The following is an 18,991-nucleotide window of genomic DNA, read 5'->3' as shown; positions in this document are numbered from 1 at the left end:
CGTGTGGTCTGTGCCTTGTACCTAGAGTTTTAAAAAGCTATAAAGGAAAGAAACAACTTGCTTCGGAGCTGATGAACCTCGTGCTAGAGTTCCGCCCTCAGCAAGAACCGAGAACCAAACATGACCAGAATTAGAAGCAGATAATCCCAAAATTCGCTCAACTTCTGAATTTGAAAGGCTCTATTTTTATAATTTGCAGTATCTAATTGGTAAAAGGAGTTACAATGAATAAAACAATTATCTAATACCATGATAAATTTAAGCTTTTTACTTCATCATTTGGGTAAATATATAAAAATGAGAAGTACTTTCTACTTCCTCTGTGGAATTTACTCTAACCCTGTTATTGGCCAAGAAAGATTCCAAAGGAAAAATGTTCAATGGCAAGTTTGCTAGGTACTAGAAAAACATGGATTCAAATCCATTTTAATCATCAGGAACTTCATAGGAAATGTTTCATTTAAAAAAAAAAAAGGGTGTAATGTTTCAGCACCTTCTGTAGAGGGAGCAAGGGCCCTTTGGTATATGAGGCAATCATGCCTATGCATTTTTTAATTTTCATTTATTCTTGCCACAAAATACATTTTTCATTTTGATTTCTTTTTGCCACACATTGACTGTCCCTATCTGAACACTTTGGAACTAAACCTCTTTCAGATCTTTTTTCTTCAATTTTTGGAACATTTGCATACTTTACCAGTTGCATATCCCTAATGTAATTAATGCTCACAAAGCTTTGGACTTTGGAGACTTTTCTAGAATTATTTCCTTTTCGGGTCAGTTAGGATGAACAGTTGTTACAATGGAGAATAATTTCGGAGGTGTTCTCTGTGTGTGCATGTACGTATGTGCCCATTTGGAAAGATAGTTTGGAAAGCCCAAGGATTTTAAGTTTCAACTGTATAGATACATTTCTAGGGAGTTCAGGGATAAAAGGAAAGACTCCTTTAGGAGTTTTCGAAAGCTTATATTTCAATCCTTCTTTGAAGAAGTTTTCAGTACTGATTGTTAAAGCTGTGTTTGTTAGAGGTATGTTAGGATCCAATGACAGTTAATGGTGACCTAAGCCCAGAACACAGGGTACAACACTCATTAATAAACTGAGGTGTTGCAGCCAATATGCTTGAACCTTGGCAGACACCTTCCGACTAAAGGTAGGCAAGTATGTAAGTGTTTTATGTACTGACAAAATGATGACCTGACAGTGTTTTAAGAGGATAGAAACAACTGTATTTTCTTGCAAATGCTAAATTCTTGCAAACAGACATCAATTTCACCAACTACTGCAAGGACCAGTATGTCTCTAGAACCAGAGCAAGTGTGACCTGTGTGCACCGTCCTATGTCCTCGACTCTCAGTCTCAATGCACACTCTACTTTTACACAACTTAAGTACATAATGTAGAGAGAAAAGAGAAATTTTTGTCCTGAGATTCAATAACCACACCTATGGCAGCAATGTTCAAATCTGTCACAGGTTACTTCCAAAGCAGCACTTCATTAGGAAGAATGAATAATTGTTTTTATTTTGTATTACATTTATTATTTATTTATGTGTCTGTGTGGTCGTGCCAAGGTATGTGTGGAGGTCATAGGACAACTTGTGGGAGTCAGTTCTTACTCTCTCCTTTCACCACGTGGGTCTCAGGCAAGTGCCTCCATCCATTGACAATTTTGCCAGTGCAAGAATGGACAATCAAAAAAAAAACACACTTGCTATGGATAATTCTAGATTTTACCTTCACTGACAGAAGATCTTGCCCAGCTGAATGCAAGGCAATCATTCTTTTGTTAGTCAGAAAACAGCTGATGTAAATACGAAAGGAATAATTCTCTAGTATTTTATCAAACAATAAGGGCTGAGTGTCAGAAATTACTAGTTGGGGATTTTATCAGGTTAAATGGATTTTGGTGTGTTATAACTAGAAGTGAAGAAAGCTCTGTGCTCTTTATATTGAAATATGAAAAATACATTCTGGTATTTCTCATTTATCATATTTTAATAAAGTCTTTTAAGAAAGTTCCCTACTTTCTCTTAGGTTTAAATTCTTTAAAAATTTATTAAAACTTTATTATAAAGAACTTGTAAATATAAAAAGACATTAAAAGTGAAATTAAGCAGACCCAAAGTCTATATATTTTATGCAACTTTTGTTACAGTTAGAGTAACCAGTAAGAAACTGTGGGACTTCCCATGGATATTATAACCTCACTATCAAGTATATTTATGCACTTATCCACCCACATGAAATGAAAAATACATGACACATTAAAACTAAAACTATAAAGATAATTACTATTATATCCTTCTTTAGTCAAAGTTAGAAAAAAAATGATATTTACATCCACTCAAATGGCCATTACCTCTACGGAGTCCTTTCTGTTCACTTAACAGTGACCATTTCCTGTACTTCTTCCTACACTTTATAGTGTACCCACATGTCACACACACACACACACACACACACACACACACACACACACACACACGCATGCACTCACAGGTACATGCACATGCTAGGGTACACTGTGAGGGAGAACATGTGATTTTTATTTTTATCTGAGATAATGTGACCTTACTCAATATTTACACATCTACCTCCAATTTTCCTGAAAATTATAATATTCTACTTAAAGTACATATAAACCAATTTCTAATATTTGTTCAGCACATTTCATTCACTATTACATTTTGGAATAAGAAGAATAAAAGCCACCCTTGTCCCAAAAAGAAACTGCAGACAAAGGTTCAAGTAAGAAAGAAGTTGTGTACAAAAAACCAAGACAAATCCAAACTCACATAATTAACTGCTGTGTAGTTACACGTGCAATTTCCCCTCTAACAACCCATCCAAACCTTTATGTGTTAGTCAACAAGAGGTGGCATAAAGAGACTTAGGATCACTGTGCATGTTATCTAGATGGTAGACTTAGTCTTTAAATGACATTTCTCGGATCCCAGAGGAAGAAAGTGGACAGGCTATTTGGCTGGCTCCAAGTTAAAGATGCTAAGTCATCACTCCGTCATTTATATCCATTACTTCAACGCTGTTTGTTATATCACTCCACATTCCTGCTACGTCTTGCACTTTGCTGCCATTCCCGAGTCACTGCACATGGGGATACACTTTTCCAGGTTGCATAACTATGATCCCCTTGACTTGAAAGTTATCTGAGCCTTCCTAAACACATACTGATTTGCTGTCTTGAATGCAAAGGCGTATGCTTGATGTTAAGAAAGAGGTCGACTTTCAGACCATTGCAGATGCCTTCTGAGGGATGTGGTGAATACTTACACCTTTCAAAGCTGAAGGCTCACAAGTGTATTCCTCCTGAGAACTGCATATTCCCAGAGTGAGGTGTATAACAGGACTGACTGCACATGCCATTACCATCCACCCCTATAATACACCTCAAATATTGCCCTCAAGTGGTTTTCATTCCTAATTGGAGCAACCCTTGACACATCAACTTTCTTTGGAAACAAAAAGCAGACCCCTTCACATTTCTGGTGTTTATAAAAATCCCTGTGAAACAAATTCAATAATTTTCTTTGACCTTTTCTATTATGTATCCTTAGCATATGTTTTTCCATCACTGTGTTTACTATACTGTTATTTTACTGTTTCTGCCTGAATTGCAATATGTTAAAGGGGAGACCTTAAGTTCATCAAGGATTACCCTACTTTGCACATAATTGAGCACTTACAAGCTTTTAGATAAAAATAATGACGGGGTATTAGAGAAGAAAATGACCAAGCTGGTAAAGAGAAAGAGAGAGAGCACCGATTTTCAGAACCTTTCACAGACAGAAAAGGATTTCAAATAATATGTCATTTGACTTGTTTTCTATAGAGAAGAATTGCTGCTCACTCACTAATGGCAGAAAGTGAAGGTACAAATGTTTTTATTAAAATAGAAGCTCAAGCTGCCATATGGTTTATTTCAGGTTTCTTCTGCTTCACTGTTCTTACCCGGACAAGGAACATCTGTAACTCAGAGAAACCAAAGCCCAAGAATCAGCAAAACAAAATAGTGATATTTGACGTGAGTATGTTGTGTCTGCAGCATGTAAATTATTTACCAAAAAATACTGGGCATGAGTTTTACAACAATTTTGAGGGTTCTTTCATGCTATCGAGAGAAGGCGAGTGTGCTGCAGCCTGGAGCTTTAGAAGAAGCTTTGATAGGGAGTGATTTCACAGATTTGTTTTTAACCTGGAGACAGAGCTGCAGCCATTCCACACCTGTGCCCTGGGATCACACTTTTGCACAGGCAGGTTGGGCCCTAGCTCCCTTCTGTGGTACTGCTTAAACACACCCTTCCAGAGAAGCCTTTCCTTAGGACCTCATCTCCAGTGAAAGCCTGGGAGTCATTAGTTATCCTGCTCCAAGTGTGAGTTGCCTGCCAGCACTTCCCTCTAACTGACAACATCCAGCACAGCCACCTGTTACTTTCTGCTCTCCTTAATTACAGCATCCATTCCGAAGGGGATGGTTTTTATCTTCTCCTCAGTCTCCAGTGAGCATAGCAACAGAATGAAAATAAGATGGCTGGACAAAAATTGGATGCTCTTCTCAATGAACCCATGAAATTAGTACCTTATTTGCTTAAAGGATGTGTAACAACAATAAACACCACCACCTCCTACAACAGAGAACTTTTTAAGAAAAGTATGAACCAAGCAGTATTGGTTCCAAGGTATTTGAAAGCTTGTGATTAATGTGTCAAAAGTACAACGGTCCATTTGTAAACAGCAAAGCATAAGGAAACCATTCTCTGAGAGTAGTGACATCCCTCAGCATTCTACAACACTGTTTTACTTGGAAGTATCCACTCCATTATTATTTATAATATCGTCTCTGTTCATTTGGCAGTATAGTATGGTAAGGCCAATATAGGTTGAACCATTTAGTCTTCCATTTCATAGAACTTAAAAATGAAATTAATCAAATATAATTTAATAAGCAACATATAATATACATTTATATATAAATATATATGTTATATTACAATTTAAATATAAAATAAAATAATCTATGTAATATTTTTTGTTCTCTCTATAAAAGTTATTATAATAAATATTATAATAAATATTTCAAGTGTTTACTTAAAGCTTTGTATTTATAGTTAGGTGTCAATAATGTTAAGTAGAAACCATTTAGAAAAAAATTCAGGAAACAAAATATCTCTACAAATAATGATTGTTTCTGTTTTACTTTTACTATACACTATCATATTTTCAGAAATAAATTAAAAATTGTGTAATAAGAGTCTCATGATCACCAAGATGAAGTTTAGCCTGAAGGGAAACCTCATAGACTATCCCCCACCCTCAAGAAAATGGGCATCAAGTACCAGTATCAAATGTCTAATAATCTTGGAAACCACTTTAATAACATGAGAGAAACTGAATGCTAACTGCTAACTTTGGGATTCTTAATTTAACCCTGAGGTTTTCGTCATTTGTGAGAACAATAGTTTATTTTAGGCAGCGATTTATAATTTGACTTTGGCCTCATGTTTGAACACTGACCAATAATCTAAGATGGCAATAGGAATCTAAAGGTCAAATAGCCCTATGTTAGAGAGCATAGGCATTTTCCTAAGACCTTTTCTCACTATCCACCAATGGTGTATGCTCGCTGGACTCCGACCATACTCTCCAATGGGTCAAAGTGGAACAGTCTTAATAACAGAAGATGTAGGTATTATCCAATGTATGATTTCATTATCCACATTATATCAGATATAATAATAATAATAACAATATGAATACAATGATTATAATAAAAGTATTAAAACAATTATAATAGTAACATTAGTAAGGACAATAGTTCAACTCATACTGGTTTATGCAATAGAATATGGTCAGCCAATTACACTTGAGAGCATTTGGGTCACCAAAATTAACACCACATAGTGAATAACTCATAGCAATTGCTGCATAGGGAGCTGAAGCTCCAAGGATTTTAGACAACATTTAAGTTAAATGTATCCTCTTACTTATTAGCCAGATAGACAGAAGACCAGAGAGGGTACCTTCTTCAAAATATGGCACTAATGAGTGCTGGAGTAAAGTGTGGAACCCAGTGTGATTTTATTCTACTGCTGACTTCAGAATTTCATGATTTCACAGGAAAAAAACAGTATATTTACTCTGAGGAAGAATGGATGTGATAACATCAAGTGACAAGGGAGAGCATGAAGTCATGTCCACAAATAACCAAAATGATGCTAAAATAGGTCTCAATGAAAAAAATGCACACGTATTAAATTTTGATATTGGTATTTTGGGTATGTCTATGTGCTGTTAGGATTATGATTTTATTTTCTTTTATATACTTTACATAATTTCTACAATTATAGTTAGGGGAAAAAGAAAGATAAATATAATAATAAAATCCAACTTATAACTTTGGATAATTTGTGACATACAATATCAAAACTAATCTGCTGCTAAACATGTTTGTTAAAATATTTTTCTAGTTAAAACTAGAAATATTGAGGAAAAATTAGAAAATGAAGAGAAAATATAACCTGATCTTAGAAGCTCTTACAAAGTTAAGTATAAGAAGCTTACCAGTGAATGTATTTTGCTAAGAATTTGCTGTTCACAATTTACAGAAGGACCAAGTGTAAACAAAGAAAACTACAACCCCTTCTCCAGTCATGCTCAGCTCTAATTAAATAAGCATGGAGGAGGGGTGTTAATAAGTAATGAGGACCACCTCATTTAATTTGTTCCCGAAGACTTTGAATTTAGAGGTTATGAAGCTAGCTCAGATGTCTTACTGTATGTACACACATTAGAGTCTACATGGAACTAGACTATCAAGGTTGTTCTCATTGACTAGACTCTATGACAGAGTGCTTGTAACTGCTTCTGACTGCTGTGTCTCCTACAGACCTGGCAGCTCCTTCAGGGAAGGATCTAATAGCTCAGCTTCTCTACTCTCCCCTGAAAGATACCAAATTCCACTCTGTTTCCCCCCAACCCTCTCAGGGACTGTGGTATCTAATTGTGCCCATCTTATTCTGTTCCATCTATGAAAAATGTCTCACTGGCAAAGTTTGTAACAGCTTTCCTTAAAATCCTAAAACTAGTCAATGAGCATTACATTGTGTAGTTGGAAGTTTTTCTATGTCCTGCCTGGTCCTGCAGTTGCCCAGACCCAAATAAACATACAGAGGCTTATATTATTTTCAAACTATGGCTATGGCAGACTTCTTGCTAGCTAGCTCTTGTATCTTAAATTAACCCATTTATATAAATCTATAACTTGCCATACGGCTTATGGTTTACTGGTACTTTACATCTTGTTTTTCCTGGCGGTGGCTAGCAGTGTTTGCCCCACTCTCCTTTCTTCTCTCCCATTTCTCTTGATTTTTCCATCTGGCTCCATCCTGCCCTGACATAGGCCAATGTAGCTTTATTTATCAACCGATCAGAGCAACACACCTTCACAGCCTATAGAAAGACATCCCGCAGCAACACTGTTTGGTGCAGTGCTTTCTTCTGACATGACACATGATAAAATATTATTTCCTAGAGTAGATAGATTTCTGGAAGCTGAGATTTAGCTTCTCCTTTTTGTAAATCTAGTGGGAGCTCAAAGACCTCCAGAGGAAGGAATGAAGACGTTCCTAGGTTTTTGATCATAAAGGAAGACCTTAGCTGGTTGTCAGTAGAGCTGTCTAGCATGTATAAGAGACACAACTCTATCCATAGCCCAAAACAAAGCAAACAAGGGAATAAACAACAGAAAATGAAAAACTTGAAGATTTTAGCAGATAAAAATCAAGCAATCCGAAAAAATTTTTTTAAATCTTCCATGAGAGTATTAGAAGGCATAAACCTTTACCTTTTTAAAATTAGGAAAGCAGTTATAGCAGAGTACATAATTACTTATATAGTGAGCAAAAATCTGTAACAAGAATGCAAATCAGTCTTTTCTATTGTTTTCTGATATAGGGACTCTCTGTAGCTCAGGCTGCCCTGCAACTCATTCATTATATATCTCAAAGTGGCCTCAAAGTTACGGAAATCTTCCTACCTCAGCTTTCCAAGTGCTAGGATTATAGGTATACAATACCAGGCTTGGCAATGCCAATCAGTATTAATCCCTGAACAGAAATTAAATGAGTTTTTATAAAAAGCAGAGGCTGAGACATGGATCTTGAGGAAGAAGTAGGATTTGGTGCTCCATCAAAAACACAAGCCAGACAGATGTGCATACAATTATGGGGTAAGCATTAGGAAGATATTAGAAGCTTTAACTGGTTAAAATTCTGAAGGGTCTGACTACTAACAGAAGAAGCCAGAGCTATAAAAGAGAAAGCAAAGCTGGTTTGGGAGCAGGAAGAAGGAAGGGGAAATCAGGAGGGAAAGCAAATCAGCTTCAGTGAAGAGAATACGTAAGATGAAGGGGAGTGGGGACTTGGCTAGATATCACCTAATGGTCTAGCATGCCATGTCCCCAATTCCCAGCTTTGCTTCCACTGATACCTACATAGAGTAGATACGATGATATTCTGAGGGTCTTTCAGAAGTCTAGCTCTCAGTTTGGGCTGGCAATGGAAAGCTTAACTGGATAGGAAAAACACCATGAGGACAATCAACAGACCTTGGGTGCTGAAGATATCTGAGAAGTAGTAAGCTTGGTGGAACTTTAATGATGTCAAACTGGGTCACTGGGGGTCAAAGCCAAGGAGAAGAAGGCTGGAGGAGACAGCTTGCTGTGCAGCTCTTGCCCCATTGTTCTGTTAGTCTTCTCAAGAGTTTAGTAAGTCTTCAGGAGCTATTATCAGGACTAGGAGGTCTCAACATCTGATATTTTAATTTATAAACATGACTCAAATGCTTTTGTCTTTACTGGTTCCTTTCTATTTACCCTGCAGTTTCTGTACTAAGAACCTCAAAACCGCTCTTTTCCATCTCACCATGCCTAGACACACACTCTCCCAATTCAATGAAACTCACTTTATGCTAGGGAGAAGGGTGGCAGCTGGAGGAGGAGGGGAAAGCCGAGGAGGAACATCATATTCTTCACTGGTAAGGTGTCCATTGGAGAAGACCTGGAAGTAAATGAAATGGGTTAGTTCTCTGGACTTGAACCCCGGCAAAGCCTAAAACCATGGAGGCTCTTAGAATTTTACAGAGCTCATATAATAGTAGTTTATTTAGACTACTGCAATGTCATACAATTTACTCAGGCGTCAGCAGGACCAGTGATGACTAACCACAACTCACAGATTACATGAAAATATGTTATAATATGGTTCTTAAACATAACTAAGCGGCAATGCTATAACTTATATACATCAAATCAAGATAACTAAATACATAAACAGGCAGTGCCATTTCCCAAGAATGATCAGATTTTATTGCAAGAACAGGGGTTGGCTAGAGAAAGAAGCAACGTGGGCCCAATTCCCATTTTACTTCCCTCCAAACAGGTGTTCCAAATGACATCCCTTTAGGGCTACGAGGACCATTTTCAATTTCCTGATACCACACTGTGTGAATGAACTCAGCCAGGCCTGTGCTATGACCAGACCAAGCTTGAGAGCTATTTTAGATAAGGAGATGATTGTTCTGGCTCTCCATGTGTGTGGAAATTCCAAATATACTTTTGGTTTATTTATAAAAACCACAAACAACTGGCCCCTTGTTCATCAGATGCTAGGCAGAGCCAACGTTTGTTCACTGGGGATCAGGCGCTTCCAGTTTACAAGTGCAGGGTAGCATTGGAGGAAACGCCCAACAATTGCTCTTTACCTCTCTTACACCCCGGGACTGGAGTCACTTAAACGATGGTACAAATAGAAGGATAACTTTACAAAGCCATCCTCCCAAGGCTACAGATCTTTTCAGGTCTGTGACTAACCACTAGGCATTTTTATCATAAACTTCTTTCATAAACTCTTATGACTTCATCTTGAATCAGCAGAGACTGATAGTGGGGCAGGATGGATGGGATGCAACTTCATTAGTCTTGGCTGAATGAGTCCAGATCTACTGGTTAATTTCTCTCTCCGTCATATATATTACACAGTGGTGAGGATTTAAAATGCAAACCTGGAAAGGCCATAGGTATCCTACCCATCACCAGATTGAAAGATCACCTCTGAGATATAGGGATGTTCTCATCTATTGTAAAAAATCCAATTTTGTAGCATTAAAGTTTCACTCTAAAAAACGAGAGCATGTGTTAGCTCAAATTTTCTTTCCCCAGTCTCCCCTCATTAGATTCAACACACTGCAGTTACATCCTGATAAAACATATCTTTAAATGAAATGATTTTATCTTGAGCTTTTGACTGAGGACCATGTAACGGAACATGACAAAATTTTTTGAACTTTGCTAGCGAGGAGAAATTTCCCAAGAGATATGAATCATTACAAAATCTTTTAACATAAAAATACCTTTTATCTGATGAATACATGCATCCAACTACAAATGCCAATTACAACATTGAACATTTGAAAGTATTCTTCACCAACATTTTTTGCATTGCTTGAACAGCCATAGTGCTACAATTTTTGCAGCAAAAACTAATGATTTTGTTCAAAATTATGTTTAAAACTTGTATAAAATGAAAGGTTTTTTTATGTGGACTATCTGTTCTTTTTGGTAATAATATCTATCACACTGACACTTGATAAAAGTTTGGTAACAAAAGGAAGGTGTGGAAAAATAGATTGTGGTATTGACTTTAGTTTGACAAAAAGCCAACTATGATTTTATAATCAAAACATTATGAACACACTTGAACAGGAATGCCAATACCCAAACATCTACCGGCACTGATATAAAAACATGCTTCAACTTTGATAAAGGAGAGCTGTACATGAATAAGAATGCACACAGCATTTCTGTGTGATAGAAAACTTTACAGAGGGAAGTCTCCCGACACAAAAGATGGCTCAGGGGCTAAAGTGCTGGCTGCACAAGAAAGAGGACCTGAGTTCACATCTCAGCACCCACATTATAGCTGGGCAGAGCCATGCGCCTCTGCAATCCCAGCACTGTGTTGACAGATCGCGAGTTCGCTGGACAGCCCTAGTCAGGCAAATCAGTGACCTCCAGGGTCAGTGAAAGGCCCTAAAACATATTTCATAGATATGCTGGAGACAGTTCAGTGGTTAAGAGCACTTTCTGCTTTTCTAGAGAACCCAGGTTTGACACCCAGCACCCATATGATGGCTCACAATTGTCTGTAACTCCAGTTCCACGAGATCCAGTGCTCTCTTCTGGCCGCTGCAGGCAGTAGGCAAGAACACAGTGCACAGACATTTGGGCACAATACCCATACACATAAAATATAAATAAATAAATAAATTTTTAAAATGAGAGAGTGATGGAGGAAGATACTAGAAGTTAGTCTCAAGTCTCTACATGCATGTATACATGCATGTACAAAAGAATAACTATATACATACACAACACACACACACACACATACACACACACACATACACAAACACACACACTCTAAAGAAATAAGAAATCACATAGCCAATAAGAGCTGATCATTGGAAAAACACAAAATCTATTCCTAAGGACACTGATTCTCAGGTAGGACAATTACTTGAGGGGATTAAGTAACTTCTTCCTAACTTTGTGAAACAAATCAGTATGTTTCAAAGTGTGAATAGCATTTTACCTAATGACTTTAGAAACTGTCTGTGAGAGACAGTAGCTTAAAATTTTCTCCTGTCTCTGAATAATTAATTAGTCTTTTATGAACAACTTATTTGGTATCTGCAATGTAGTTATATTCTGTGGACCACATTGTGTTTGCTTGTTTTAAAATACAGTCTTTTTTTTTTTTTTTTTGGTTTTTCGAGACAGGGTTTCTCTGTGTAGCTTTGCACCTTTCCTGGGACTCACTTGGTAGCCCAGGCAGTCTTTTATGTCTCACTCATTTTACAGTAAAGTCCCTTACATACTTCATGTGCAATAGGGCTTCCATGAATGTTGAGTGACAACAGGCAGGTGACCTCAACGGTGGAGGCATTGACGAGGGAAATGTCTTTGCTATAGCTGGAAGAAACTCTCAGCAAATACACATCATTTGCTTAGCAGCAGATCTTCCTGTAATCGGTTCTAACTTATGTCCTGAGACTTAAGCATATTCTTAATATCCTACCTGGAATACTTGAGGAGACTGAAATTACGCAAGCATGCAAACAGCCACGTGTTTACACGTGCTGGCACTCATTTCTGTGAATCTAATGTGATTGTCCCCAAAAGGTAGTGGTTGGCGGATGAACTCTAAGATTTGATTCTGACTTCCATGTTCAATCTTACCCATTTCATCAGACCAGAAACTGGATGCACTCCCTGAGGGAGTGCCATATACTACTATCACCTAGCTGAAAATGAATAGTACATACTCCTTAGATGTCTGAAGGATCTGATTGTGAATGGTGGAGACGACAGGATGTTTAGACAGACTGCATCTACATTGCTAAAGAAGTACCCAGTAAAATCCAGACTCACGTAAGGATCTGACTGGCCTCTGGGCTCAGCCCCCAATATGACTGTCGCCTATCCCTCAGAACTGCACCAGAAGTGTCAAAGACTTAACGTTTTTTAAAGTCCATATCACTGACCACGTTAGTCTGGAGCTATCACTACTTTAAAAGCTCTTTCCTGCATGAAGAACTGAAAAAAGCTTCATACCAAAACTGGTTTCAACCTGTATCACCCAGTTTTGCTGCACACGCCTCTTCTCTTTATACATACTATACTCTCTTCAAAATCGTCGTCATATCACTGTCCAGATTTCCTACCTCCATGATATTCCTTCCTGTTATTCCTACAGGAAAAAAAAGGGGGGGGGGGCTACCCCTCTCTGTAATTTCTGTCACCCTCCAGTCAGGAACCCTCTTGGAGGAAACTGGATTCCTTTCTGCCTTCCTTTTCTTTTTCAGGGTGTTTTCTGGATGCTTTCCAGCATTTTTTTTTTAAATTAAGTTCATCACAGACCTGCCTGTGCTGCATTAGACTATATTTCATTCTATGTACTCTGCCGTCCCCAGTGTCATGGACATCCAACTACTTACAGAGCGCAGTGAGGACTGTGGAATAAGTACATTCCTGAAGGCTCAGACTTATGGAAGTGTCCAATTTACTGTAAGCCAGGCTATCCTAGATTTAGTTTTCTGTATGCCTCTGCCTCATATAATCTTAACTTACATGTTTGAAATATTTTCCTGGGATGCATATACTATCTAAATATTTCTGGGACTCATATGTCATCTAAACATTTGAGACCCTTGAAATGTACAAAAAAACATTTTAGGAAAAAAAACTGTACAATGAAGAAAATGATTTTTGTTTAAAAAATGTATTTGTTTGTTTTTATTTTGATATGTATAATACTTATCTGAATGCATGTTTTGTGCACCACATCGGTGCCTAGATTTTTATTTTTATTCAAAGTACAAATACAAACGTGTTCCCTGTCTTATAAATATGACCCCTCCATCATCTGGAGGTTCCTCATCACATGTCCTTCAGTATCACACTGCAAATGAAACCTGCGCGAAGGATTTCCATTTGAAAGCCAGATCGTGGAACTTACAGATAAGCTCAGCATCATATGTATGAACATGTGTTTCCTCACCCAAACTGCAAAAGCCACAATCACAAGAACGGGATCATACGACACCCTTATCTAGCGATACCTTCAGAAGATTGTTACACGTAGGGTCATCTGCAGAACAATGTCACTGCAAGGCACATGACAAGTTAAAGACAGTGGTTATCACTAAGAACCAGCTGGGTCCTCAGGCTCTCAAAAGGAACCAACAATGACAGATGGGCAGAGTGTTAGTGCCCAGCAGTAACAACTTCAAGTTTATATCATATTTTAAAACACTTATTGCAAAGAGGGGGTTCAAAGAGCAGTTTTGTTGCAACGTGAAATAATCTTTAAGGACATGAGCATGGCAGTACTAATACACACAATGTAGTTTGAATAAGAAAATAAGAAATTAGGAAAAACGTGTATTCTTTTATTTCCAGGTAAAAGTATTTGCTCAAGGGGTAAGTGGCAGAAAGCAGGGAGTGGAGGGAGTGATGTAGGGGGAGAGACATGAAAGTAGAAGCCCAGAAAGTCTCTAAGAGGCTAGTTAGAAATGGCATAAAAACCCAGGTTTCAGTGAGAGGTGACTCCGTAGTCCCTAAGCAGAACTGCACCCTCTATTAATATTATCATCTTAAAAAGTTAACAGCCGTGTTCTAGCTTTGTATCTACACTGACTTACTGTAAGACAGTATCAGAAAGAATCCTGAAACAAGGGGTCTTCAAAGAATTGGCTCTGATGGTTACTATACTGGGTATTTCTGAAGTCATCCAGAAAATACCCTGTGACCAGCCCCTGAGGGTAACCAGTCTACTACATGTGAGAGCGTAGTCGAAGGCTCTTCTCAAGACAGGTGTGATCATGCACAGATGAACAGAGGATAAAGGAGGAACACAAAGAGAACTAAACCCCAGACATTCTCTCCAGACAGGACTCAAGGCTGTGGAAATCTTAGTAATTACAGGAGTAATTACAATGCTAAGGCAAGGCACTGTCAATCACGGTTTGCAACCGATACTCCTGTCTCTAATATGCTGTGTGTCTGAGTGCTGGCTCTTCTTGGCTCAGAATATTCCCAATGCATCACTGTCTTAATGATGTCACTTCACAAAGATTTTATCATCACGATGTTTATACAAACATACACACACACACACACACACACACACACACACACACACACACAGGCACAAACACACACTCACTAGAAATCAAGTACATGCCCCTGTGCCAGCTTGGAGTTCCCTATGTAACTGAGGAGACCTTAAACTTCTCATTTTCCTGTTGGGATTACAAGTGTGTGTCAATATGCTGTTCCTCTCTGTTTCCTGACTGTCAGATGAACACATTAAATTCCATCCATAGTTTTGAAGGAATAGATTATTCTCCCTAAAATAAACAACATTAAGCTGGGATCAACTGAATATTAGCTAAAGATGCAAACTCATTATCAGTACGGAGGGAGAAGACACAGATCTGATCTCATAACCAAAGCCACCATGGAATAAAGCAGCAGGGATGATTTCCAGATGGTTTGCTGTGATGTCACTCAGTCCTCGAGGCTCAATGGCTGCTGCTGCCACCCCTTTGGTTGCCTGCACACTTAGATTCTTTCCCGAATGCAGATGACAAAGGGTTAGTGTTTAAAGGAGGATGCCTTTAATCCCAGCACTTGGGAGGCAGAGCCAGGTGGAACTCCGCGAGTTCAAGGCCAGCCTGGTGTATAGAATGAGTTCCAGGGAAGGCACAAAGCTACACAAAGAAACCCTGTCTCAAAAAACCAAAAAAGAGCATCTATGGTAGGCAGGTAAAAACAACCAACTAAGCACTGCCCTGCTGGACACAAAGCCTCCCACTGGAGAGCTTGGCAAGCGCCTCCTCCCCAGCTTCCTCACTGCAAACTGACTTACCTTGGCTCCTTCTGAAGGCAGATCATGGCGTCTGTGTTTCCGCATAAGGACCTGGTCAGAGCCCATTCTACTGTGTCTTCCATTTAAGTTGGAGTTTGCTGTGACTCCAGGCTTTGGAGAGCCATCCCCTAGGATGCGACATCCCATCACCTGATTAGTCCCAAAGGCGTCCCGAGGGCACCAGGCTTCAAGAGGCATTGGCTGGTCCCTGGAAGGCACACTTTCCCCATGGTGGAAATGTCTGCTTAGTCTGTTCTCAGGCGGGATTGGGGGAGGCCTCTCTGGTGGAGGTGGAGGGTCTCTTAAGGGAGGAGGGGGTGCTGGGAGTGGTTTGTCTTGTTTTCTCACCATGCACGGAGAAGACTAAAGAGACACAAGAGAGATGAAACACAAAACAAAGAAAAGAATTGCACCATGCTCTGGAAAGACTTTCAGGCTCATATTACTGAATTTGCATTTTAGCCACAATGTGGTATTATTATACTTCTAATAAGCTTTCAAGTGACTTTTCCAATGTTTCCTTTATTACTAATGAAAAATTTAAAAATTAATGAAAAATTTACATCAAATACCACATTAAGAATTTTGTAGAAATGACTATATACATGCAAAAGTTCTAGAAATCATATAAAAAGAAGTAGAAGATTAAAATTATATACTTTGGCTACCATTATAGTATCATGAAAAAGAATACTTTATGTGTTCATTTCTGGGACTTAAGAGACACAGAAAAAACCCACTAACACTGTTTCTGTTTCTTCACCTTTTAAAAGAGGAATGATTTGAAATATTTAACAATGTTATAACTGTTTTTTGCAGCCCAGTGAAAGCTGCGTGGGCCATTTGCTTAGTTTTTTTTTTTTTAACAGTATTACTAAAACAGTAAAGATATAAATGGCAGAGCAATTACTGACAGAATCACTTGACTTTCTGGGTTCTTAAAATGGAAAAAAAAAAGAATATCTGTCAGTGTAATTGTTAGAGGACAACCTGAAGGTATGTACTCCCAAGAGGATTTTGCATGCCTCTTAGAGCTTTTAGTGTTTATTTCCATGCTTATTTGGGTAAGTGGTTTGTGTTTTTTACATTAGAAAATGTCAAGGAAAATGAATTTGTTGTATGTCTATACATTTTGAAGTTCTGTCCTATAAGGAGTCACATGAGATTAAAGCCAAGTTCAAGGCAGTGTGAGAGAAGGAAACAGCACTAAATGTATTGTCCTCCTCAGCCATCCTAGACTGTAAGCATATTAGCAAATGGTATTTAAGTTTTTATAAATTTACATTTAATAAAGCAAAATATGCTCTTATTATTAAATTTTAAAAGAATCCACATAAAACTAAAATGAACTGTAGGCCCAAGTTAAAATTATGCCTTTAATATTAAACAGTAAAATAATTACTTTGTAAATACTGTAATTTATTGTAATTAATTCCCTGGGTTCAAAGAAAGTACATATGATTCTGTCTTCTGAGTCACCTGAAGCACGGGTGATAATGTATCACACCTCGAGCCCTTATGCAAATACACTCCCCTCACATTTTTCTCACCATGACATTATGAAAATACCATTTGAGAACAGCATGCAAATTATTGTAATGTATATGATGACCTTTTAAATCCACTTTATAGAATACTATACTTACACTGCTATTTATTTTAGCAAATCAGGGGCCTACAGACATGCTTGAGTAATTATGTAACTTTTATAGTAATTTTATAGTAACAAAGCAAGAGATATGGCAGCAGGCTCGCCATAAAGAAAATGAGAAACTTACCACAGTTGTTTATAAACGATTAAAAGCCTAAGACACAGGTTGATGTTGCACATAAGGATGCAAGAGCTGCCTTCAGTGTTGCTGATGGCGCTGACTCACCTTTGGGGAGCCTGTGGGACTGCCACAGGGTGATCGGACGATGCCTTTCTGAATGAGATCGAGGCGAGGAGGCACTGGCGGCAGGCTGAGGTGGGGGATCTGGAGAGGGTCTGGCTGAGGCTTTCTTCTCTGGGCAAGGGGTGAGGATCCTGGTGATGTGACTGGTGAGTTCTGCCTGTCAGTGCACTAGGAGAAAAGCAGAGAGGCTTCTGGGTATCTGATGGTGCAGTGCTGGGCAAAGAGTACAAGGCTCTGTTCTTGCTGAGGTGGCAAGGAAGGGGCAAGGCTGCACACTTGTCAGACCAGCTCGGGCGCACTCAGGGTGGTATGGGCATAGGCTGCACACTTGTCAGAATAAAAGATGAATAATAGAGCCGGGCGGTGGTGGCACATGCCTTTAATCCCAGCACTCGGGAGGCAGAGCCAGGCGGATCTCTGTGAGTTTGAGGCCAGCCTGGGCTACCAAGTGAGTTCCAGGAAAGGCACAAAGCTACACAGAGAAACCCTGTCTCGAAAAACCAAAAAAAAAAAAGATGAATAATAGGTCTGGAGATCTCAACATGTTCTTCGAGGGGAGAATTATGAAATAGACAGACTGAAAGTTTGTCCTCACACCTTGTAGGAAGGGCCTCAGAAAAAAGCACCTTAGAATGCAGTACATTCCAATGCAGGCAAATGGCTCTTTCTCCTATGAGGAGGTCAGTAACAAACAATGCAGAGATGCACATCCCTCTAGGCTACCTAGATGAGAAACTTTAGAAAACTATTCGCAAACAAAAATTCTTTATTCCATACACTATGCTCTCACTACTCCATGATGCTCCTGGAAAACGATGAAATCAGGTCAGCCTTAAATTAACTAGACATTAGACATTTAAAACACACACATTTAAACCAAATATTTTTGTTGTTGTTTTTCTTAAGCTTCCATATAGAAAAGAAGTCCAGAAGCTAAATGCTTTTCTTTAAAAGACGATAAGCAAATCTCAGAAGGTCTATACTTGAGCCATGACAGGTAAAGATTCTATGCTGCCTCAAGTCCATCATCTGTGGGAGTCAGTGCACAGGCCACATTTAGGGACCAGGAAATTAACCCCCCCCCCCCCCCCCCCCCCCCCGCTTTGCAAAGGCCTTTAAAAAAAATCAATTGAGGGGCCATTAGGTAAGCGTCCGAAAACAGGACACCATTATCACCTGTACTCCTCTATGGACAACAGCAGTGCTATTCACAGGAGCCAAGACATGAAATCAAGGTGGGGAATGCTATTCAGGGGTAATAAAGAATGATTTATTGTCATCTGTGGTGAAATGCATGGACTGACCTGTAAGCTAAGACAGGCAGTAAAATACAGATGCTGTACAGTCTCTATATGAACGTGAAGAAAAGCTCACTCACAGGAGAGTAGAATAGTGGGCATTAAAGCGCAGGAAGGGATAGATGATTGTTTGGTAATGGGTATGAAAATGCACCTCATAGTATGAGTATCCTAGAGGACAGGACAGAGGATAGCTACTGTCAGAAATGTCACAGTGACTTAATGATACAGAGAGCTACGAGCTGTCAGCCAAGGAGATGTCAGAAACTGGTGAAACACTTGGCCTAG

The 18,991-nt window shown here is 38.7% G+C and overlaps 1 protein-coding gene across 4 annotated transcripts in view; it reads right to left on the bottom strand.

Moving 5' to 3' along the window:
- Window positions 1-18,991, bottom strand: part of Cblb (Cbl proto-oncogene B) — a 188,027-nt gene that overhangs the window by 25,784 nt on the left and 143,252 nt on the right. For all 4 annotated transcript variants that reach the window (XM_052740864.1, XM_052740866.1, XM_052740865.1 and 1 more), the window contains exons 11-13: window positions 17,388-17,573; window positions 15,511-15,873; window positions 8,984-9,078 (exon numbers count right to left, since the gene is read on the bottom strand). In XM_052740864.1, the coding sequence (XP_052596824.1) occupies window positions 8,984-9,078; window positions 15,511-15,873; window positions 17,388-17,573 (644 nt within the window). The remainder of the gene's footprint in view (window positions 1-8,983; window positions 9,079-15,510; window positions 15,874-17,387; window positions 17,574-18,991) is intronic.

Source organism: Peromyscus californicus, unplaced genomic scaffold (assembly GCF_007827085.1).
Source record: "Peromyscus californicus insignis strain IS unplaced genomic scaffold, ASM782708v3 Scaffold_16__1_contigs__length_79575227, whole genome shotgun sequence".
In the NCBI taxonomy this organism is placed as follows: Eukaryota; Metazoa; Chordata; class Mammalia; order Rodentia; family Cricetidae; genus Peromyscus; species Peromyscus californicus.
Note: the sequence above shows the minus strand (reverse complement) of the source record. Positions and strands in the feature narration are given on the sequence as shown.